General features: G+C 53.4%; 1 protein-coding gene across 1 annotated transcript; it reads left to right on the top strand.

The window, feature by feature from the left end:
- Window positions 1–903: 903 nt before the first annotated feature.
- On the top strand, window positions 904–20033 carry Laptm5 (lysosomal protein transmembrane 5). The gene is made up of 8 exons (XM_057784537.1): window positions 904–1093; window positions 11556–11649; window positions 12056–12132; window positions 14033–14161; window positions 14852–14974; window positions 16094–16189; window positions 17065–17157; window positions 18713–20033. Exons 1-8 carry the CDS (start codon window positions 1007–1009, stop codon window positions 18800–18802), a joined length of 789 nt encoding a protein of 262 aa, XP_057640520.1. The 5' UTR covers window positions 904–1006; the 3' UTR covers window positions 18803–20033.
- The last annotated feature ends 4510 nt before the right edge of the window (window positions 20034–24543 follow it).

Genomic DNA, 24543 nt, shown 5'->3' with positions numbered 1-24543 from the left:
TCCAGGGGCAGAAAATGACGAACTCCTGTGGTAGCCAATCCAAGCTCTAGAATGTCACGGGAGGCGGGGCTTCCCAGCGGTTCCTACCCTGCTGTCCGCTTGGGGCTGAGCGTCCCTTCCTTTAATTGTGAGGGTGCCCTATTCTCTGAGAAGTCAGGCAAGAGCCCCAAGTTTATTAATTCCAACGTTTCCCAGGAAGAATATGCAATCACGGTTTTCTGTTTCAGAGATCTCACAAAGCAGGTTCGGCCAGGGGTCTCCCAAATCACCTCCAGGAGTTACAGATTGCAAAAGGGGGAGCCTATTACAGGGCCCAGCCCGTGCTCAAGCCCATGTCTTTGCTTGGTGACAATTCTTCTCTCCTTCAGAGTCCAGGTTGAAGGGGAGGTGGAAATGAGTGAGGATCTCATCTCCAGGGGTGGCTTCTAGAGCCCCCGTGGCTTCTGTTCCAATCCTCATTCCTTTTTAGACTAGCTGGGCAAGAGCAAGCGAGTAATGAGCTCACCCTGTGCCTCAGTTTTCCCTTCTGTAGAATGGGGATAAGACTAGCACCTCCCTGGAACAGCCTAGGTGAGGAGCAAAGACAGTTGCTGTTTTTGCAGCCAGGCAGATCTGGGTTTGAATCCTGCTATCAGAAATACTGTTTCATTGGGGGCAAAGTCTTGAGTTCTCTGGTTGGCAGATTCTTTTTCTAGAAATGCGCTTCTAAGGGTGGTGTTTAGCATCCAGGAAGCGGTGTGTATGAATGCTTAGCCCAGCCCCAGAGCACTGGTGCTCCTGGGAGTGGTAGATGCCTCAGTCAGGTTCCCTGAGGTCGGATGTGACCCTCCCCGCTTCCTCCTCCCCCCCACTGCAGCTGTTTTACCCCAGACATACAGACTTGGCCCCCACTGTCTGAGGGCAAGGCGGAAGTGAGGCGGGCAGCCGGCAGCTTCCTCTTTTTTTGCCCTGCTGTGAGCCCAGGACTCCTTGTTGCTCAGAGCCTTGGAACAGGGGACACTGCACCATGGCCTCCCGCGCGGCACAGGTCCGGCAGACATGCTGTTGCTTCAACGTCCGAGTCGCCACCACCGCCCTGGCTATTTACCACATAGTGAGTACTGGGGTGTCTGGGGTGTTGTATGTGTGTGCATGTATGTGCGTGTGCCAATGCGTGACGACCCACTGCGACCTTCCAACAGGTGGATTACTGCGTATCAGTTGTCTGTGGGACTCTGGACAACCTTGTGCTGCCCTGGGCTCAGCAGCCTTTGTCAGATGGAATCAGAGCAGTGCCCTTAAGGCTGTCGGTGGGTGAAGAGATGGGCAGGCTGGGATGGTTCCAGGATGTGGGTCCCACACAAGCCTGGCTGCAGGGCTTTCTGGGCCCTATCCCAGGGCTGGGATCTGGGGTCACACCTACTGGGCTTCCAGTAGATTCAGGGAACCCTGTTCCTCTCAGCTCACAGCTCAGTCAAACCACTGGCTTCTCCCTTCCAGGGCAGCTCAAGTTCTAAGCTTTGGGGAACTGCTTGGTGCAGCCAGCATGACTCAGTGACTCCAGGCTTGCCACATCATGACCCTGGGCAAGTCACAGTCCCCAGGGAAAAGTCTCTCTGGATTGGCCCAAGGCTGGGGTCTCTGTTCTGTTCTGCTTGGATCTACATCTGCCCCCAGCCCCTGGCCACACGCAGCTCCCAGAGGCCCAAAGTCGGGTCTCTGTTCTATTCTGCTCAGATCTACACCCCCCTTGCCCCCTGCCCCTCTACCCCCAGCCCCTGGCCACAAGCAGCTCCCTGAGGCCCAGGCATCTTCCTGCTTCACTGACTCAGACAGAGCCTGTGGCTAGCAACTCTCCTGGGCCTGGAAGTGCTTCCTCAAAATCAACCTAAATCCGTAGGCTGCTGAGCCTGGTGACATCTGCTTCCGGCCACAGGCAGGGTGGCTGGGCAGTGGTAAGAGCCTGCTCTGTCCATAGGCTCTTGTGTATGTCTCCCTGCCCTCCCCGCTTCCCAGCCTTTGCTGTGTAACCTTGGGTGACTGGTATAACCTCTCTGAGCCTGCTTCCTTAGATCAAAAGACGATAAGGATGATAAGAACCATGTGAGAGGCTGTTGTGTGGGTGAAGCTGGTATCTATAAAGTGTGAGGGCTGCCACTTAACACAGTCCACTGCCTTTTTATGTGTGCCCCGACCTGTCCATGTAAAGCAGCGGTTCCCAGCCTTCCTAACGCTGTGACCCTTTAATAAATACAGTTCTTCGTGTTGTGGCGACCCCCAACCATAAAATTATTTTCATTGCTTCTTCATAACTGTAATTTTGCTACTGGTATGAAATATATATATATGATTGGAGATAGGTGTTTGCCAAAGGGGTTGTGACCCACAGGTTGAGAACCCCCGATCCAGAGGTTGCCATCAGGGGGAGCTCAGAGGGAGCTGACAGGGGCGGTGGCACTTTGTCTCAGCATCAAGTCTTTCAGGCTGTCGTCTTGGGGATGGCACAGTGTTCTGGGAAGGATGTGGCGAGGTTCTTAAGCCAGCTCTGCTCTAGCCAGCTGTTTGAGTTTCTGAGAAAATCTGACTTTGGGCTGCTTCCCTTTCTAAAGTGGACTGGGGGGCTGTGGACTGGGGGGTTTCTAACTCAGATGTTGGCAGAGTGCCAAGAGGTCTCTAAGTGGCTTCAGTGAGGTGGAGGGGCTTGCGGCAGCGGGGACCCTTGCTCTGCCTGCTCTGGTGACTGTGTTCCTGCCTTTCTGAGAAGGACATTCCCGTCTGATCGTCTGGTATCTCAGAATATATTAAATATATTTAAACAATAAAACCACCCCAGTGGGCTGTACTGCATGACCATTGAGGTTTCTTCTTGCTCATACCATTCAAGCTCCTTGGCTATGGATGGGTGAGTGATGTCCTATTTCCATAGGAACCTGGAGACTGTGGGCCAAGTGGTCCAGGAAGGCTTCTTGGAAGGGGCACCATGGGTGGAAGGGCAGGGTTTGGCCCCAGTGTGGTTGGGGAAGTGTTCACTGCTACAAGGGCCCTACTGAGGCTGCCAGGGAGGCTGGAGAGGAGGAAGTGCCAACAGCTTTATGTGAGGTTGGGCCTTCGACCCTTTTCCCCTGTGTTCCGCTGCTATTTGGGGCTGGGTGGGTCTTTGCATTGTCTGCCAGGAGTCACCCCCTAGCCACCATTCGAGTCCCTAGGTGGGGGCCATGATTGTGCAGGCTGTAGAACCGCTGCTTAGTATGTGAGACATGCAGAGCCATGGAGTGTTCTAGAGCCACAGGGGGCAGACGAGCAGATGAGCAGCCTGGAAGACAGACACCCATCCCAGGGGCTGGGCTAGGGTACACAGCTTATTTTCCTACCCCCTTGACTCGAGACTCCTGTTTCTTCTCAGAAAAAGGGGCTAGGGTCTTTCCTTTGGTGCAGCAGGTGGGTGGCAGGTGTGCCAGCAGGAACTCACACATCTGGCTAGAAAAAGAGAAGCCACGGCCAGATGTACCAGTCACTCAAGGTGCTGTCATCTGGAGCCAGCCATGGGTGACAGCTCTGTATGTTGTGAGCTATTTGTGGACTTGGGTGAGGGTTAAATTGGGCCATTGACGCCTGAGATAGGACCACGCTTCAGGGAACCGCGGGGCACAATTACGGGAAGATCCTACCTGGCAGCGTGGCTTGTGGTCTGGATGGAGGCTTCAGGTTCCCAGGCTTGCATACGGAAGTGAAAGTGCTCTTCACTGGTCTCTTGAGTCCTGCCCAGGGTGTCCTAAGTCCGGGGCAGGAGACAAGGAGAGCGGAGAGGACCCCAGCAGACCTTCTGCTAGAGACATTCCTGCGCTCTCCTCTGCTGTATTCCCGTATTCCTGATATAGGGTGGGGCATGGAGCTGGTACCTGCTGTGGGGATGATACAATGAGCAACTGGGCTGCTATTAGCTTGTGGACTGTGAAACCTCTGTGTCCCCCCTGCTTTGTTCTGTATTTGCTTTATTTTATTTTATTTCTTTGCGACAAGGTCTTTTATGAAGCCCAAGCTGGCCTGGAGCTCACTCTCCTGCTTCGGCCTCTCCGCAGCTGTGTTTACAGGTGTGCTCCACCAGACCCTGCTCCCAAGCTGTGTCACTGGGACCCAGAGCCTCACACATGCCAGGGAAACTCGCTGGCAGGGATAGTATCCCCAGCCATCTCTTTATTTTGTCCCAGGGTGGCCTGGAACTTGTGTGCTTTCTCCCTCAGCCTTCAGGACATTTGGATGACGGGCCTGAACCACTAGACCCAGCACATAGACTACTTTCTAAAGCACACATTTTGGTTTTGGAACAGTTTCTGACTTAGAGGAAATGACAGAGTTAGTGCACAGAGAACTCCCAAGTGCCCCCACCTGTCTTCCGTGCCGCCTGTGTCTCACGTCAGTGGGACACACCTGTGACAATTGCACATCAGTACCCACACTCTGTGCTTTCTCTTTCTGTCCTTATCCTTTTTCTGTTTCAGAGTCTCTCTGGGCCATCACCCTTCTTGGGTTCTTCTGGGCAGCAGCAGGCTCTCGGGGCTCCCAGAGTCTCCTGGATTTGAAGCTGGGATGGTTCTGAGGCTCTCTGTCGGGCATTTTGTGGACTGTGCCTCACTGGGGGTTGCCTGGTGGGCTGTCACAAAGAGTCCAGGTTCCTGTGCACCAGGGAGGAGCCCAGGTTCCTGTGCACCAGGGAGGAGCCCAGGTTCCTGTGCACCAGGGAGGAGGATCAGTAATGCTTAAGGCACTGTGTAGAGGGGTTTACTACCCACCTCTCAGATGGGGACAGAGGTGACATTGACCCCCTGGCGGGCATCTTCTCTGCAGAGTTTTCTTTCTCCCCTTTCCCTTTGGGGAGTGGCTCTTTACCCAGCTCATATGCATGGAGTTGGGAGTGAGGTTCTGCCTTCTGGAGGGTAGACTAGACACACAGAGGACTGGGGCTTCTTCGTGGGACAGCCATCCATTCCCATGTCCAAGTCTAGTGAGTGGCTTATGGGCATATAGGGCGGGGACTCACAGGCACTGTGTCTACAAGCAAAGGAGCTTTAATGTGTCAATAGAGTGTCGTGCTGTACACAGAAAACCAGGTGGTACATCCTTCACTGTGTGCAGCGTGTAGACAAGGAGCAACAGGACTCCTTGCTAGGTCCTGGCTGGGGCAGCTGGCCTGTCTGGGAGGTCCCTCTCCTCCCTCAGTCTTCTGGAATTCATTTTTTCTCTTATGATCTTCCAGGTAGCTTCCTCTTCCAGGAAGCCCCACTGGCTTGCCTGCCTCAGAACTCCAGGCTTCCTTCTCAAACTTCATGCTGTGGGTAGTGAGTTGATATGTGTCACGTTCTGATCGGAAACATGACCATCTTTGCCATCTGGGCCTCAGTGTTTCCAGCTGTTAGCCAAGGCCAATGGTCTCTGTGCCAAGGGTGATTCTTTGTAGGTTTTCAACTTGGTAGTCCTGGGTGTCCATGGGGTTGACATGTGGGTGAGTGTTCATGGCTGGCAATGGGGCTCAACCACAGAGGTCATTTCCCCTTTGAAAGCATGTGTGCTCACCAGGGATCTGAAAATCAGGCCCGTTGTTTCAGTAGGGAAAGTCTCAACTAAGGTCTGGAGCGTGGCGCCTCCTTGCCCGATACCCTGGCCTGGACAGAGGCAAGATCCAGCCACCTCTGTGTTTCCTATCTACAGTGGAGAGGCCAGCAGGGTTAGCCCAGGGGCCTGGCCCCTCCTCAGCATCATTTTGGACATCTTATTTGAGGGTCTTCCTGTCCTGAGAAGGGTGTAGCTAGGGAGGCACTGAAACACCTCTCCACTAGCGGGGTGGGAGCTGCCCTGACTTAGGGCTGGTTGCGGGCAGGCCACGGTTCCTCTGCCATCACCTGGACACAGTGACCCAAGAATCAAGGTTTTTATTCTCAGCCTAGAGCAGTGACCCAGAAAAAGGGATTGGCTCTGAGCTTGAGTCTCCCAGGAAACCCACCTGCCTTAGAAGGGGGGCTCAGAACCCCAAGAAAGCAGCCAGAGACACACGGCTCTGATCCTATCTGGAGGAACCTCAGGACAGAGCCTCAGGATCCCCCAGTTGCCTGGGGAGCCGGTGTCCCCAGGGTGAGCCCCAGACAGCAGTCATCTCCACACAAGCCCTCAGTTCTTTAGAAGAGGAAACTGAGGCACAGGGAAGCCAAAAAGGGCTGCTGAGGGGACAGGCCAACTGGCTCATCAGATAAAGAACAAAAGAGCCTGGGTTCCTGATCCAGATGGAGGCAGGGGACACAGTGGTGTTCCCAGCAGCCATGGGCTGATGTTCCCAGCGGACATAATCTTAGACATGGAAGCCACACGTCAAGACTCAATTTGATCATTACCTGCACCGTGGGGAAAGTGGGGATCCTGACAGAGCCTGCCTCGGAGGGCCTAGGTCAGCATTCAGGGGAGGACCTCGTATGCAGTAGGTGCCTAATAATTACAGCTGCCATAACACTCACTGCTGTTATTGGAGGTCTTTGCCCTGAGAAGGGCAGACGTGTGTTCGGGTTACTCGGGCACCATGTCTTAATGCAGTAACAGGTTTGTACTATTTTTTATTTATAGAAGCAGAACAAGGAAAGTCATAAATCAACAGACTTTCCAAATGCAGTGGCGGAAGTCCTTTGTCATAGCTGAGCACGGACGTCGGTGCCATGGGTCTCTGAGGCTTATCTGGGACACTTTTAGCCTTTGGCTGGTGGAGGCTTGGCATCTGTTAGCACATTCTGAAAGGGTTTATCCAACAGTGGCAAAGTCATCAGGTTAAACACCGAGGTGGGAAATATGTGGCCGTTTAGGGGCTAAAGAGAGCCTCTACAAGCTGACTGGGGCCTTTAGCGTTCCAGCCCTCCACAGTCATTGAACCTGATCCTCCAGCCTTGTAGTTTATTGTGTTGTTGGGTTTAGTGTTTTGAGGAGGTGGTGGGTTTTTTTTGTTTGTTTTTGTTTGTTTGTTTTTGTTAACTTCAATTAACAAGATAAACAGGAAGTGGTGGTATAAGGAACTGCTTGGGGTGGGTATACAGGAAGTTAAAGAGGAGCAACCAGGCTGAGGGCTGAGCCTGGAGAACAGCAGTCACAAGGCTGCCCATGAAGGGTGATTAGTCGGGTGGACCCTCATCCCAGGGCATCTCTGGCGTTCTGTCCATTCCTGCCTCCTGTGTCTCTGGGCAGACCCACCTCCTGTCTTCTCTTCCATTGGGTGGCCTTGCTGGGGAAGGGGATCTCCAGAGAGCTGGAACTGACTGCCAGCGCTCTGGGTCCAGCATGTCCGGGGCCCCTGGTGGTAAACTGTGTCAGATGTCATCAACATCATCAACGCCCCTCAGCTCTGCTGCTCGGGCCTCAGTGTGTGCCCTGACTTCTGGAGGATGACTCCACGCCCATCATGTGTTCCCAGCTTGTCCTACACTGTCCCCAGCCATATAACTGCTGTCACTAATGGGGTGGGGGACTTCACCGTGTGATTGGACAACTGCCAATCTCAATTACTAGTTGGGGTGCCTCTGTTCCTGGGTGGAGGCTCTGTCCTTCCCTTTTGCCATCTGCTATGACTGAGCCCTTTCCAGGGATGTTCTCTTCCACCAAGAATCCTCCCCTGAGCCCCCGGAGTCTCCGAGCTCCCCTCGTGTCCTCAGGTCTGCACCTTATGTCTCTGTACTCTGCCTTGGCAGCTGCTACAGCGGTTGGCTTGGCCTGAGTCATCTTTCGTAAGTGCCGAGGCCTGGCAGGCAGCAGGTGGCAGTCAGGCCCTAGTGACTTTCATTTCTATAATCCATTAACTGGTTACTTACCCCTAGAAACATATAGACATCTCCGTCCCAAATCGTGACCAACTCTCACCAAGCAACTGTCCCCTGAGGTGTCCCTCTGGTCACTGCTTTGCCCTGTGACTGCCTGTGACTGCCTCAGTGCTTGGAGCGCTCCAGGGTGGTGGCTTCACGGCCTTCGACTCCTGAGGTCACCTTAGCCCTCTGGCCCCTCCTTTGCTGCACAGGGTCTCACAGTGTGAGCCTCTCGGGTGTTTATTTGTCTGCCTCCCTGTGAAGGAAGACAGGGCCAGGGTGGTTCGGGCTCTGAGGCTTCTAGTGGCTTCTAGTTGCCCCTACTTGTAGCTTGTGTTTCTTGTTCTTACACAGGTGCTCTGTGGGGATCAGCCTATCTTTTGGGGTCATCATCTTTTGTGGCAGATAGATGTGTACTCATTTTCTCCTCACAATGACTCTCTGAGGTGGGAGGGTTCTGCTCTCTCTTCTATCTTGGGAAGCTGAGGTACAGAGAAGTTTAAGTGGCCTGGTGAGGCCCACACAGGACTCGTGACTATACTGGGGTTCTTTTTTGTTTTTCCTTCTCTCTCTCTTTTATTTTCCGAGACAGGGTTTCTCTGTAGCTTTGGAGCCTGTTCTGAACTAGTTCTTGTAGACCAGGCTGGCCTCAAACTCACTGAGATCCACCTGTCTCTGCCTCCAGAGTGCTGGAATTAAAGGAATGTGCCACTACTGCCCGGCTTCTCTCTCTCTCTTCCTGCCTCCCTCATTCCCTCCTTTCTTTCCTTTTCCTGTCTTTCCTTCTCTTTTGGAGACAAGGTCTCCTGTTGTCCAGGCTGGTCTTGAACTCTGTATGTTCCCAAGGATAACCCAGAGCTCCTGATCCTCTTGCTTGCGCCTGGCAGGTGTTGGGATTATAGGCATGCACCACCACATCCAGGGCCTCTAAGCCCCTAGAGAGAGTTCAGGCAGTGCGGAGGGACAGTTAATGACACTGGGGCAGGGCTGGGGAGGACCATCAAGGCTGGGGAGGACCATCAGGGCTGGGGAGGACCATCAGGGCTGGGGGAGCAAAGCCAGCTCTGGTGACTCTGGACCTAGGCGGTGGCGAGGGAGACAGCAGGGCGCAGTGGAGTGTGCAAGCAGAGTGAGGGTGTTGCGGTGTTGGGGTGGCATCTGGAGGCTGGGGGTGTGCAGAGGAGATAGTGCACCCTGCCACGCACCCTGATAAGCTGGGACAGGAAGGAGGAAGGGGAAGGGAACTTCTTCAGGCTGCTGACACTTCTGTCTCCTCTGTGTCCTCACAGATGCCTTGATCTGCGTTCCTCAGGGTGGGATAAACATTTAGGCCTTGTGTTCTGCAGCTTCTCAAGGCTCCAGGCCCAGCGGCAGGACACAGTCAGGGCTGATGCACCCATGGGTCAATGGTGGAAGGGTGTGGGTGGCACCAGGGATTCACTGTTGGTGAAGGGTGAGGACAGGCCTGGGCATGACTCTCCAGTTCATCTCAAAGCGTTGCTAGGAGACCTCCCCACTTCCCCTTTCTCCTTTAGATGAGTCGTTTATGAGGTGGCTCTTGAGGTGCTTGGGGTGGGATTAACATCTGCTAAGGAAGAACCAGGAGATACCATGGGGGTTTAGGATGCGGCTTTGCCCGTAAACAGGGCTCCCGGGAGAGCCCCAGAGAACGGGGCTGTTCTTAATTGTTTTGAAATTATTTTTTTTATTACCTTCACCCGTACGGATATTTCGCTCACCCGCAGAGGTCAGGAGAGGGCAGCCGGTCCCCCGGAACTGGAGTTACAGTGGTTGTGAGCACCCTGTGGATGCTGGGAAGCTGTCCTCTAGGGAGATGAAGGCATCTTTCCAGCTCCACCATTTGCGTACCTCCCCCTTCTCGTCCTGCCTTATTTGAACCCAGAGCGAGAGGTCTGACGTCAGTAACCCCGCCCACTATGCGCACCCTCCTCTTATCACCGTGGCATCTGAACACGGCCCTGTCATCTCCCATCCATGTCATCAGTTCAGCGGCAGTATTTTCATCACGGCGACCACAGCCGTTACTTACTTGCCTCCCAGCACGCCCACTGGTGTTTGCTCCATCACCGGTCCTGACGCAGCCCCGTCACTTATGCCAGGCTGACGCCAGGAAAGTGGGGCCGCCCCTTCTCATCTGCGTGGCTGGCACGCTCAGCCTGATGCCTTCTCTCATCACTCTGCCCGGCCCTCGGTCCCTGGCCTGCCTTCTCCCTCATGCCCCTCCCATGTGGGTGCCCAGACCTGCTCAAGCTGTATACGGGCTCTGAACCCCTGTGTGCCCTGTGACCCTGCAGCAACCTTGGAAGGTGTCCGTCCTCATTTCAAAGCCCAGAGAGGTCAGTGGCTAACTCAGGGTGCAGCGTTCATAGCCACAAAAGGTCACCTGTGTGGTGAGAGGTTGCTGGCGTGGCACAGCAGGTTCAATGACGCCTGGCTCGCCTCTGGAGAGAGGACAGCGAGGATCCCCAAGACACCGTCAGCCAGCTTCCTGAAGCCTGGGAGAGTCTCAGGACTGCAGTCAGGTGGAGTCCAGGGTCAGTGAGGGAGAGGCTAAGCCTGGAAATCCCCCTCTCTGTCCTCTGTCCTCTCATGGCTGCCTTGAAAGAACCAATTGCTTCTTGGGAGCTTGGCTGCTCACTGAAGCGTTTGGCCATGGCGGAACAGTGTCCTCCGGGCTGGTGCAGCTGGAGGCTTTGTGGGTGGAAGGCCATTAACATGGGGCCTTGCTCTGTGGCCCTCCTGTATTTTTTTCAGTGGCCTCAGGTGCCCATAGAAGAGACCCTTCCCACGGTGAAAACCGAGGTGTGGGAGTGGCCAGGGAGAGGTCACCATCACGGGTGACACAGATGGGTGTGAGGTCCATGAGGTTGCATGGTGTCCAGCTCTCTTCTGCCAGACGGCCGCTGGGTGGACAAAATGTGACCCCTGACATACTTTCAAGCTGCAGTTTTGGCCACTGGGACACCCAATACTTAGGCCTGTCAGAATCACACCTTCTGTCTGTCCCAGATAGTAAGGATCCCCAAGGGATAGGTTTCGTTCATTCATTCATTCATTCATTCATTCATTCATTCATTCTCTAAATGCAACAGCCACGACAGTAAATAAACAAGAGACCCAGGCCTCCCTGCTGGAGCCGGTGGTCCAGGCCACACCAACTCCTTGTTGTGCAGACTGAACTTTCTTGCTTGTCATGTGCTTTGATCAGTCATCCTGTCTGGCCCCCCACAGTCTAGCAGGCTGGTGTTATTAGCTCCTCCTGGAGCTGTGGTGACCTGAGACTGCTCACCACGGGCCTGGCACTCCACAGTGTGTCTTAGGCCTCCACCGACAGCCCACGGCCTAGAAGCTCCATGATGCTTGGGTGTGATGACTAAGGTTCTGTGTCAACCAGAGCCTGTACTGGATTAGAGGGTGCTGGGAAGGGGTGCAGTTGGGGTGCCTGATCTTCAGCCCAGAAGCAGGGTGTCCACTCTGAGTCTGCCCTGTGGTACCTAAGGTAGCTTCTGAATGAACCCTAATTACAGACATAGAAACCGAGGCCGTGGGAAGTCAGGTCACTTGTCCATGGTCACACAGCAAGGAAGAAGAAGGGCCAACACGAGGCACTTAAACACCATATGTTTACCCAGGATGCTCACTGACCAGGCAAGCTGTCACTCCAGCCTCTGACAGTACCCTGCTTGGATGGCAGCCCTGGCTGACTGGTGCTCCACTCTCCCCCAGGTCATGAGCGTCTTGCTGTTCATTGAGCATGTGGTGGAGGTGGCCCGCGGTAAGGTCTCCTGCCGATTCTCCAAGATGCCATACCTCAGGATTGGTATGTCTGGGGACAGCGGTGGTTGGGAGGGGCCTGTGGGCAGTGCATGGTTAGGGCACAGAGGCTGGGGGCTGTGGTCCTGTCTTCTCCACTGGATGCCTGTGCACCCCTGACTCTTTAGCCTGGGGTAATTAGTCTGCAAATGAGGCTCTCTCCTGTTTGTGCTAAAGCCTTCCTCAGGTTCTGAGACTTAGACCAAAGTTCCCACCATATTGGCCACATGTCCTGCCCACCTGCCTCTCCCTCTGCCTTTCCTAGCCCCCACCGTGTTGAGGAGAGCCAGCCTCCTGCCCTGGTCTGATCCCAGGCTTTGCTGTTCACACTCCTAGCCCCACATTAATGATCCCCAAAGCCTGGTCCCCAGAACCCACTGAGACTTTGCCTCAGTCTCTGCCCTGCCTTGCAGCCGACCTGCTCTCCAGCTTCCTGCTCATTGGAGTCCTGTTTGCCATCAGTATCAGCCTGCTGTACGGAGTGGTCAAGGTGAGGCCCGGGCAGGGACGGAGGGGCCAGGAGCGAATGCCTTCCTGCTGTCCTGAGTCCCCCACAGATCTCCATATGTCCATCTGTGAGAGATTCTGTTCCCCGTGCGACTCCATAATCTGTCGGTTTTCAGTACCTTTTAGGATGTGACCTCCAAGGGGGCTGGGCCCGGTTATCAGGGGGGCTTTGGGGTAGCGGGGCACTCACAGGAGACCTGCATTCTATGGACTATGAGTAGGGTTGGGAGCTTTGAGATAAAAGAAGGGGACAATAGTGTAGAGGATAGGGACATTGATAATTTCTCCTTAGGGACAAGAGTCTCTGTCCTCCTCTCCTCCCCCCGACTGCAGAAGGACACTTGTTCATGAAATCCTGGAAATGTGGTTATACACATCCAGACAGAGTTGGGGTGACTTGGGGGAATTTGGGGGAGACTGAATCAGGCATTGATTCTACTTCCTGCAAAAGAGAAGTCATCAGCCCCATGGCCTCCGGCAGGTAGGAAGTAGACCTTGTCACTTGGCCACCTGGAGAGAGTCCTGCCCTGCAGATGGTGGGGATGCAGGTTAGGCAGAAGTGGTGGCTTTAATGCTGACCTGCAGTGTCTCATTCCCTGGCCACCTCTGCTGTGTCTGTGTCCTCACTCTATGATGTGCCTATAGGGGATACTGCAGGAGCTCACACTGCCTAGAGCAGAGATCCCTGAAGACTCAGACAGGGTTTCTCCATCACCTCTGAGTAGCTTAGATACCACTCACCCCACAGGGTACTACTGTTTCTGTGACTTTGCCCCACCCCCTCATGACAGAATATATGCATGGTTTCTGGGTTCCCACCAATGGAGAGAGACGCTGACTGACCTCCTGGGCACTCTTTCCATGGTCTGTCACATCTGGCCTTGACCACCTGGAGGAAGGTGGCTACTACACAGGGCAGGCTCCTCCCGCTGGGCCTTTACCTGCTCGTAGCCCTGCCTCTGGCCCTGTGCTCAGTCCCTTCATCTAACAAATTACAGATCTAGCTGGTGTCTCTTTTTAGGGTGCCCTTCTCTGTAGAATGGACATCTTGTGGGTCGGTCCTTAAGGAAGAACCAATGAGCCAGACTCTGCTCTTGGAGTCTGTCATCTAGCTCCCACGGCTGGGATGCAAATACCCAAGAGAATCATGCAGAAGGAGGGTTCATTTTGGCTCGTGTTTCCAGCCCACGGTGTGCTGGCTCTCTCTTTGGATATGAGATGAGGCAGAACATCACAGTGGGGAGGAAGTGGCATTTGGCTGGCAAAGCTGCTCACTTCATGGTAGCCAAGAAGGAAGGAGAAGAGAAAAGGTGTCATGGCTAAGTTCAGAGAGCACCCCCAGTGACCTTCAACCTCTAATCAGGCCACACCCCCTAAGTACCATTTGCCCACATCATCATCTCATGACCCCTTTGCTGGGCTCAGTTGGTAGAGTGCTTGCCCAGCATGCACAAGGCCCTGGGTTCAAGCCCCAGCACCGCACAGCCAGGGCATGATGACGCTTGCCTGCAGTCTAAGCGCTCTGGAGGCAGAGTCAGGAGATTTAAGAGTCCAAGGTCATCCCTGTTACAGAGAAAGTTTGAGGCCAGCCTAGAGTATATGAGATCACATCTTAAAAAACCAAAAGACAGAAAAACAAAACCTATAACCGGCCCCTGTGTATGGAACTGGTTCCTTGGTATCCTCTGAGACACTGCGATGCCCCTCTCCCGGTCCCCAGAGTGTGACTCACAGGAAGGTGTGTGGATCCAGGCAGGGCTAGTCACTGATCTGGTGGCATTAGTAAAAGCCAGGGAGGGAACAGGCTGCATGGGGACAGGACAGCACTGTGACAACCTGACGTTGTCACGTCAGGGGCCTGACAGGATGAACCTGCCTTCTAGAACCGGGAGAAGTACCTGATGCCCTTCCTGTCCCTTCAAATCATGGACTTCCTGCTGTGCCTGCTCACGCTGCTGGGCTCCTACATCGAGTTGCCAGCCTACCTGAAGTTTGCCACCGGGCCCCGCTCTGTGAGTACCCGTGTGCATGACCTCACCTGGGCAGGCTGGCCAGGTCATGGTCCCTTTCCTCCTCGATATCCTTCAGCAAGGCCCCTGATCCCTGCAAACCACTGCCAGGCAGGATCCTTTTTCTGCAGGCTACACCTCCTGCTTTAGGACCACATAAGGGTGGCATGAGGTTGGAACGTGGTGTGTAATGCCACCATAGGGCAGCAGCCCCAGCCCCAGATGAGAGTAATGTCTCTAGACCTCAGAGCCTGGTGAGACGGCTGTTTCACACTGGCCGTGCATGGGTTACCCCGGAGAGAAAGGCATGTTGCCTTTTCAGGCTTCAGTCTTCTTAGTCTAATTCCTCTTTCGGAATCCAGCGAGATGGATGGATGGTCAAGACCAAGGAACGAGGGATGGAGAAGAGCTGTGGTGGCCCTAGCTGGACGCAATAGGCACAGCTCTGTCACACCTGCCTTTCACAACCCCTAGCTCTGGTCCTCGAAGGGCTGGGCTGTTGGAAGGTGGGAGGGCTGGGGAGTTAGAAGACCTCTGTCATGGTCCTAGCTCTGTGCACACCCTGATATGAGCATCACATGTCCCTTTCTCTAAGTACAGCTGATGAGGGTGTGGCTAATGGATGGTCTCCCACGGGAGGGCTACTCTGTGCCCCACTCACGAGGTTTCATGCTTCCTCTTGGTCCTCCTAAGGGTCCCTCTAAGGTCCCCCTGATGACCCTGCAGCTGCTCGACTTCTGCTTGAGCATTTTGACGCTGTGCAGCACTTACATGCAAGTGCCCACCTACCTCAACTTCAAGTCCATGAACCACATGGTGAGTGCTGGTGGAAGACCAGGCCACATCCTGGCTGTGCAGCTGGGGGCAAAGTGTTCCCCCATGCTGGGAAGGGGTCATGGTTGGAGGCTGAGTTTCCGGGGAGGGGGGAGGGGGAAGACTCAGGTGTGAGTGAGGTACCCGGGGAGCAACTGTCAGACAGAACTTCTAAGGTGAAAGGAGGCCAGGCCACAATGAGCCGTAAGTGTCCACTGCTGTCACTGTCCTCAAGCATGGTGACTTAAAATAACACGTGTTATGTCACAGTTATGAGGACCAGGAACTTTGTGGTGGCTTGCTAGGTGGTTCAGTTGGTGACAGCTAGCATGGTTGATAGGCTGGAGGCGAGTGATTGGCTCCCCCAGGGGTCCTTATATCAGTATTGATGCCCCCTGCAGTTCCTCACAGTGTGGACCTCATGTAGGGCAGTCTGAGCATCCTCAGGGTATGGCTGCTGGCTTTCCCAGCGAATGAGTTAGGAAGGAGAAAGGGAGGCATCAATAGGGATGTTTTCATCTGGCATCGGGCTGGCTGTCCCTGAAAGCTCACATTGCCCCCAAGTGAATCTAGCCCATCCTCCAGGAAAGAGGTCAGTGTTCCTGAATTCAGGAAAAGGTGGGTCAAAGAATGTGTGGGGTTCCAGGCATAGTGGTGCTCGCCTGGAATCCCAGCACTTGGGAGGCTGAGGCAGGAGGATTGCTGTGAGTCTGAGACTAGTCTGGACTATGTTGCAAGATGTTTCAACAGAAAGACAGGCAGAAAGAATGTGCAGGCATATCTCCTCCTTTCCCAGAGGTGGTGTCTCTCACACCTGGTGTCAAGCAAGTTGTTCCCAGCTGGAGCTACCCTGGTGGTGGTGGGTGTGACCTGCCAGGTGTCGGAGGACTAGGCAGCTCCCTGAAGCCATCTAGGGAAGACATGAGGTGGTTCCCAACCTGGGAAGCACCAGCTACCCTCATTTTCCCTGGGACTCCTGAGCTGGGAGTTGCCAAGGTGGAGTGTGTGTGTGTGTGTGTGTGTGTGTGTGTGTGTGCGTGTGTGTGTGTATCTGCGACCCTGACTGGTGAGGGACTAGAGCCCCCAGGGCTGAGGTGTTGATGTGGCTCTATATTGTTGCAGAATTATCTCCCGAGCCAGGAGGGCATGCCGCACAGCCAGTTCATCAACATGATGATCATCTTCTCCGTGGCCTTTGTCACTGTGCTCATCCTGAAGGTGAGTGGCCCTGCACAGCCTTGGTTCTGTTTTAAGCATGGTTTCAGGCTGTGCAGTGGCTCAGGTTTCCCCATAATGGACTATGAGGATGCAGAATGAGGTGTGCTGTGGTCCCCTCCTGGTTCTAACCTTTCCCTAGCCCACCTGCCTCAGCTCCTTTGACTTGATTTGGAATCCTTCTGTACATTCTGCTTATAGTCTGTGTGCCTGTGAAGTCATCTGCACTCAGCCGCCTGGGCCCAGCATATAGCTCTTTGTGACACTCGCCCAATGTGCTGTCCTAGGTTAGACTTCAGCCCTGTGGGTGGAGGCTACACACATTGTTCTGTGCTCTTGAAAAACAGTGTATCAGGTGCCTTTGTTTTGTTTTTGAGACAGGGTCCAGGCTGGCCTCAAAGTCACTATGTAGCCCAGGCTGACTTTGAACTCTTAATCCTTCTGCCTCCATTTTCCAAGTGCTGGGATCATAGTCTATGCCCTCAATCTCAGCTCAGAGGCAGTTTTGAAGAGGACTTTCCCACTGCTGAGTTCTGTTTCAAGATGGGTGGGGTCCTTCGGATAGTGAGTTCCCCATTACTCAGATGGATGAGTAGGGCGTGTCTGTGTCCAGGGAGGCTGGAGGACTGATCAGAAGCCTGGATATCCCTTGCTGCATGGTGGCTCTGGGCATCAGGATGGGCAGTCTCTGGGGCATGCCAAGCTGGCATGTGAGGAAGCCCAAAGCCAGAGCGGGAGGGGTATCTGAGCAGCTGTTTGGATGCTGACTTCTGGGTGAGCAAGCGGTGGCTCTCTGGAGGTGTCAAACATCTGTCTGGAGCCTCTCATGCAAGAGGAGGAGGGCAGGCAAAGCACAGCCAAAATGGTCTCTTTTCCAGGTCTACATGTTCAAGTGTGTGTTGAGATGCTACAGATTCATCAAGTACACGAATTCGGCCACAGAGAACAGCAGCTCCAAGATGTTCCTCAAGGTGAGCCTGATGAAGGGGCAAATACCAGGGCTACCACTTTCTTGCTATGCCACTGGGGCCAGTTCCGTTCCCTCTCCAGGCCTCAGTACTTGTAAGAAGATTGTTGGACCAGAAGAAATGTAAACAACATTGCCTCTGATGGTCTAAGATTCCATCCACCAACTCATCCATCCACCCACCTACCTACCCATCTATAATCCATCCACCTACCTACCCATCTATAATCCATCCACCTACCTACACATCTATCATCCATCCATCTACCCACCTACCCATCCATCACCATCCGTCTACCCACTTACCCATCCGTCATCTGCCATCAACCCATTTCCCTGCTCACTCATCTATCCATCATCCACCTATCTACCAACCCATCCATCTATTCATTCATCCCTCTAGCCACCTACTTATCCATCCATCCATCCATCCATCCATCCATCCATCCATCCATCCATCTTTCTACCTACCCACTCACTTACCCATATACCCATCTATCAAACCATTATCCATCTCATATATTTACTCATCCATCCATCCAACCACTCATCTAACCATCATTCATTCATCCACCCACCACCCACTCATCCATCCACCCATCCACCCATTCACTCATCACTCACCACCCAACTAACTGTCATCCATCTGTCCACCATCCCTCAATCCTTCCTCCTTCCTTTACTGCCTCTTGTTCCTTTGGTCTTGTACTCAATGTTGGAGGGTAGAGGACACTGAGATGGCATATCTGTTTTATGGGTGTGCATAGTCTAAAGTGATTCCAATTGCTGAGATGTGTTCACACCTTGGTATGAAACACAGGGACCTAGAACACTGAGCTGGCACACCAGTGCACTAGGGAAGAGTTCCTGGAGGAGGTGACCTCTGGTAGGGGGATGGGAAAGAGAGAGGATTCCTGGCAGCAGCTGTCAAGTGATGGAAAATTGCAGCTGCGCTAAGTGTTGGGAGCTCACTTTCTTCAAACCATGGAAATTGATTTAATTAAGACACTTCTGGCTGCAAGTAGCAGAGACTTAACTCCTGTTGATTTAAGTCCCAAGAGGGATTTAGTAGTCCATAGCACTTAGAAGTCCAATGCAGGTGTGGCTGAGTCCTGATCTTGGGGTTTGAGCCCTATCTTTTGCCTCTCCTCTCCTCAGTCTGTGCCCCAATTTCAGGCAGACCTTCCCTATCATAGCAAAAGAGCTGTCAGAACCCATGGACTGACACCCTACCCTTTCAGTCGCCGCAGCAGGAAGGGTAGTGTATCTGACTGGGCCAGCTTGGGTCATTTTACGTTCTCCAGTCAGAGGTTGATAGCCATGGATGGGGGGATGGGGATCAGTTCTTTTGAAAGCATTTGGGCCAAGAATGTTCATCAAAGCCCTGGGATATTGAGGTCAATGGGCCGAGGCAGGTGCATCCTCCGTGGGAATAGGAAGCATATTCAGGTCTCACAGGCATGCAAGCCGCAGTCATCATCATTTTGATAGATGAGGGAGGGTCCCTGTATCCCAGGTTAGACCTCATGGTGCTCAGTTGTCTTCTCTGTCTCTCCCAGGTGGCTCTGCCGTCCTATGAGGAGGCCTTGTGTCTACCCACTAAGAATCCAGAGGGAGACCCGGCACCACCCCCCTACTCAGAAGTGTGACGCCACCAGGCCTCAGCCCTTGGGCTGGGAGAGGTGGAGCTTCCTCCTCCTGCTTCTTCTTCACTTTGGTGGCTGCTGTGACTTACTACAGGACAATCTGCTTGTGCACCCCCTTACTGTCTTCTCCTCCTGGGGACCCCTCACCTATGACTGAGTCACCCCTGGGCTAAATGACCCGTTGAGTCTCAGAATACTCAGCCTAGCAGCTTGTCTTGTCCCCATTGGCAATGGTACTTGTTCAGAGCACAGTCACGGCAAACTTGGTAGGGTGAGTTTGGTTAACAGCTACCAGATTGATCTGTTTAGCCAGGGGGCCAACACCGAAGGGGCATCAGGAAAAGAATTTGGACAAGTAACAGTTCTGGGTATCCGTTTACATGTAGCTCTTGGGCTACAGGGCAGTCCAGTGGTGCCCATTTACCAACCCCATACTCCCAAAGCATACATATAAAACAATCCCTTCAAACAGGTTGCTTAAATAGCAATTCAGCCAACTGTTGTCGCTAGGATTTATGATAAAATCCAATAAAAAACTGAGGTGTCAAACAGAAGGAAAAAAGAAATGGCATCGCTCCTATTATTCACTTCCTTGTACCCTGTGGGTACCCAGCCTCTGCTTGAGTTCCTCTAGCAGCTGGAGGCTGGGAGTCCAACAGACATTCCCACTGCTGCCCTGTTCATTCTGTTCCGTGTGGGAAACAATGGTTGCTTCTGTTTTAAACATTTCTTCCCATGAGTCACCGCTCTGATGGCAAGCTGTCCTCACCTTCCGTCAAGATCTGGCTCTGTGTTCCCTATGGACAGACGGTGGTGAGGTCCCTGCAAGAGTCACCTTAGCCACAGGCAGATTTAGGGTCTGGTTGTCATGCCGTCCCAACAACCAGATTGGTCCAGACTGTTTTGATCAAGGTTATGCTCTGGCGATGACAGGCTTGGAGTCAGGCTCACTGTGGGGAGCAGTCTGTCACCAACTGGGGCAGGCAGCCGATGAAAGGTGAAGAGCCAGACAGAGGCTTGTGTTCCACGGTGGCAGCAGGGAAGGTTGGTGCATGCTACTCCGATGGCTTTCCCATGGCTAGGGGTTATGCTGAGGATTAATCCTATTGCTAAGGGTCTACACCCTGCCTGTGGTGTAGACAGAGCTGCAGGGCTGAGAGAGGGCTGAGAGAGGTTCCCATTGCTCCTATGGCATTGCTTGTGTGTAACTTGGAATAGGAGCCAATAAAGCAGCTGCAAGCTTTGCTCTGACTCCTGTGATTCTTGACAGATGATACAGGGCCAGAGGGCCCGCCTCTGGCCTCCAGCCTCCATTACCCTAGCACACACGTGCACAGCACTTCTGCCTATCCCCTGGGGCCTGCTCAGCTTGCCGGTGGCCCTCTTCCAAAGCTGTTTCTGACCACAGGTCACTATGTGAACATCCCCACATCTCCGACTCCCTGGTCCAGGGGGAACTCTGTTCACAAGAAGAGAGATGGCCTCCAGTCATGGCCTGCTCTAGATGCTGGGAGCTCACAGACTGGAGCTGGGAGACAGATCCGTAAACCGTGGTCATCACCCGGTGCCACGGAGAGCGTCCATGATCTCAGAGTCACGGAGAGCGTCCATGATCTCAGAGTCTCAAGGATGGAGTTTCTTAGGGGACATTTCATCAAATGGAGTGAAGGACACATTGTGCTAAGTAGAGACTGGTCCAGGCCAAAGTTGCAGAATGTGCATGGCCACCATGGTGTGGGAGGGACTGGGCTTGGTGTTCTACCAGCTGAGTGGAGAGGAGGCAAGCATAGCCCCTTGCAGGGCAGAACTCTCTGCTTGCTCGCCCTGGACAATCCTTTCCTGAAGAGCTTACCATGGACACAGATGGATGTGAGTAACAGAAGCTATAGCGACCCCTTCATGCCCAGGGTTCCCACACATGGCCCCATGGATCTTAGGTCTCACCACAGAGGGAAAAAGCCAGAGAATTTGGGCTTCAGGCATGGCTGGGTCCAAGACAGACCTATTCCTCATCATGTCTCTTTGTCTTTCTCTCTCTCCTGCTCCCCCAGCCTGGGGCCACTGAGCAGTGAAGGCCTGCCTGAAAGGGACTTCAGGAGACAGCTAAGGTAGTTTGAGTAAGGACCTGTTACCAAGAGAGACATGGTGGCACACCTGGAGAGTGGAGAAAGAGGATCTCAAGTTATTTACGCTAGCCTGAGCTGCATAATGAGACCCTGTCTTGAAAAACCAGCTGCGGGGGGCATAACTCAGTGACAGAGTGCTTCCCAAGCATGCACAAGGTTTTGGGTTCAATCCCCAGCACCACATGGAAACAAAATCAAAGGCTAAAGAATAGCCCCAGGAGTGTCAGGGGCCCCGGGGAATGAAAGATTTCCCTGTGTGTTCTATTTGCTTTTTATCAGAACCCCCAAGCAACCGATAGCACGTGACTCCAACATGGATGCAAAAGGAACTTCAGAGAGGCCCAGAGACACCAAGTAAGTGACTTTCCTAAGACCCCACAGCACTCGGGTTAGATGGAGGCCTTTTATTTCCAGTCCTAAGTGAGGGTTGCTGAGATGGATGGGGGCCTCAGCCTGTGTGAGCTTGTGTCTTGCAAAGATCCATGAGAAGATCCTTTTACCATGACCCCAGGTCGCCCCAGCAAGCAGGGGATGGGGCAAGATCAGAGGCCACAGGAAAAGACCACCTTGTATGCTGTCATTCTTTGGATCCATTGAGCCAAATTGTGGATCCCAAGGACCAGGCGTGTCTGGGTGGACATCTGCCTCCTCTCTCTCTGCCCCCAGCGCTGGCCTGGAGTCTTGGTGCTGAGCTGTGTGGTTGGATTGTGCCCTGTGGTCAGGCAGCGGGGAGGGGGCAGCCTAGGGACAGGAAATAGCTGGGTTTGGGGAAGTCCATGTGGCCAGCCAAGTCAAGCGAGCTGTGGTCGCCTGGGCAGGCTGTGTAGGGGCCTCTCAATGCTCTACTTGAGGCTCAGACAGGGCCTCTTTGATGGGGAATGGGGACCCCTGGGGGGCTGCCTGAGTGGGAAGCCAGGAGGAAGCCAGCAGGGAGAGGGGCTGTTGTAGGGCCGGCAAGATGGTGGCGGCTAGAACGTGCAGAATCTTGCCGGGTGATGGAGCAGGAAAGCATAGGTTTCTTGGGGACTATGACGGTAGCAGAATGGTCCCCCAATTGCCTGGGCCCTTTGATATTTTATCTCCACAAACATATGGGGGACCAGACACAGGCAGGCCCCAAACTTGCCCATAACCCATATGTGACGTCAGGCTGGTGCCCACCCTACCCTGGACCCCAAGGGTGACTGCTGCACAGCACCTATATGCAGACCCAGGGGGCAGAGAAGTGTGTGCTCTCTGTGGACGTGTGGGTGGATGTTAGGAGAGAATGTCCCCCAGGTAGAAGGCGATCCCATACATTAGCGGAACATAGGGCTAGCTGCTGGCTTCCCTGCACACCCCCTGCCTCATCTAGCACTTAGCTTCCAGCTGGCATGACCCCTCACAGGACCCAAGATCATGTGACATCACCTATGGCTCTTCATCCCACAGAGGCAGTGTTCTCGCTGCTGACATGGCAGGGTATCCGTCATTTTTTTTGTAGGTCCTGGATGTCAAACTGCTCTGCATGTGAATGGGACTTGCTCTGTGACAGTTGACTAGCTGCCCTCCCCCCCTTTCCTGGCTTCTGCTTGACTTTGGGGTGACTGGGGATTCCACTCCATCCTATCGCTTTTGGCAGCAACTCCAGTTTGTAATAGAATAGAGGCAGGCAAGCATAGGGAATAGCTTGGCACCTGGGATTTCGCTTGGCTTGGACTATGTGCTCAAGCCTCTTCTGAAAAATGTTCTTGGTAATCCAAGACCATACCTGCATTGAGCTGCACATTCATTTGGCTCCAAGCAGTAGAATGTATTTACCTCCTAACAATCGTCAATAACTCCCCACTTATGTCCCAGTGAGACGGCTCAGCAGCTAAAGTTGTTTGCTACCAAGGCTGACAACCTGAGTTTGATTCGAGGACCTACATGGTAGGAGAAAGCTGACTTCTGAAAGCTTCCCTCTGACTTCCATATGCACACTGGAATGTGTGTGCCTATATATATACACACACACAGCAAGAAAAATACTCCTTTTGTGAATAGTTTCTATTCAAATATACGCCTAGATATATCAGATACTAGACAGATGCAGACATGACGGGCTTTGGGTCCATACTTAGTAAGACAAACTGCGTCCTCCAGTAAAAGACCCGATTACCATCTTCTGCTTGAGTGTAATTGGGCGTGCATATGGTTAAAATAAGATGCATCATGGGGAGGGACAAGCATCAGGAAAAGGTTACAGAACCTAAACCTGTCAATCAACATGGAGAATTGCTCTTGATAAGCCCCCTGGAAACCAGCTCATCTTTCCCTTGGACCTCATAAAGAGCAACCCTGAACAATAACCAGGGCCCTTCAATATTCTCTCCCTGGGGCAGCCAGCAGCTCACTTGCAGCAAAGCTACCTGTTCTGTCCCTTTGTCCTTGAAGAAAGGTTCCTCGCTGTTTTGCAATTGTTGTGCGTCTTTATTTCAGTTCCTGGAACAAGACGCCAAGAACCTGGAAACACCTGGTCTAGACACTGACCACAGGTGACAGAATCATTTTACATGTTGGAATAGCAGGCTGAGAGCTTGGCTGGGGCCCTCCCTGGGCCTTTGGTGGCGGTAGAGCCTTTGTGGGGTGGGAATGAGCAGCTGGGTACGTCTCTGCAGCCACAGGCATGTATGCCACCCTGGCAGTTTGGGCTCCTGAGGACCAGTGCCCTTAGCCAGGTCCTTCCAAGTTAGTTGTCAGGTATATCCCAGCAGGGAAAAGATGCCAGCATGGGAGAGCCACAGTTGGATGTGAACGCCCAGCCTGTCTGGGGAATAGTGAAGTGGCCACCCCACTGGTCCAGATGGTCCAGCAGGGCAGTCAGCCCAGCATCCTCTAGCCCATGTGCTCTCCAACAGGATGGGTTATGCAGCCACTCTCGGATGTTCTGGTCTAGATGACCTTTGGGTTTCTGCACAGCCCAAGGTGTGAGGTATTACATCACTTGGTTGATCAGGAAGCCTCAATTTTTTTTTTCTATTTTTAAGACACGGTCTCACTTGGTTACCCAGGCTTGTATCAAGCTCCATGTTTAAGCAATCCTCTTCTTCCAAGGCCAGGAGGACATGTGTCTGCTAGAGCTTCTGCCCATCTGATTTCTGATCTGGGGATGACCTAGGCCCCCATATACCTTTTCACCCAGTATTGGCTATTTTTCCTGTTTCTGTGGCAAGATGTCCTAAGAAATTCAACTTAAGGAAGAGATGGGGTGTATTGGTTCATAACTTGAGGCAGGGAAGCCATGGCGGCAGGAGTTCTGGGTGGCTGGTCATATTGCATCGGCAGTCAGGAAACAGCAATAAAATGCTAGTTCCCAGCTCTGTTCCTCTGTTTTATTCAGTCCTGGACCTCACAGGTGTGCCTGGAGGCCTGCCTCCAAGTAGACTCCTCTCTAGTTGACCATCAGTGTTAGCCATGACAGAGAGTGGCTCAGCCTGTTGCCACTCCCTGTGTGTCCGTGCTGGGGCATCAGGAAGTCAGGGGACATGTGCTCCTTGTCTGAGACATGAGCCAGGTGTCTGGATGTAGAACTTGGACTCAGCAGGTCACCACAGTGAGCAGCCCTGGGGCAGGCCCTTGCAGGGCCAAAGCCTGTGC

The sequence above is a fragment of the Chionomys nivalis genome, chromosome 11, assembly GCF_950005125.1.
Source record: "Chionomys nivalis chromosome 11, mChiNiv1.1, whole genome shotgun sequence".
NCBI lineage: Eukaryota > Metazoa > Chordata > Mammalia > Rodentia > Cricetidae > Chionomys > Chionomys nivalis.
The sequence above is the reverse complement of the archived record's forward strand: the minus strand, read 5'-3'. Positions and strand labels throughout refer to the sequence as shown.

Bases quoted from the DNA above. Each gene is read 5' to 3' on its own strand.
- Laptm5 (XM_057784537.1), top strand. From the start codon at position 1,007: ATGGCCTCCCGCGCGGCACAGGTCCGGCAGACATGCTGTTGCTTCAAC. The intron at 12,133-14,032 runs GTGAGGCCCGGG...CCTGCCTTCTAG, and splicing joins TGCTGTACGGAGTGGTCAAG to AACCGGGAGAAGTACCTGAT. The intron at 14,162-14,851 runs GTGAGTACCCGT...GGTCCTCCTAAG, and splicing joins TTGCCACCGGGCCCCGCTCT to GGTCCCTCTAAGGTCCCCCT.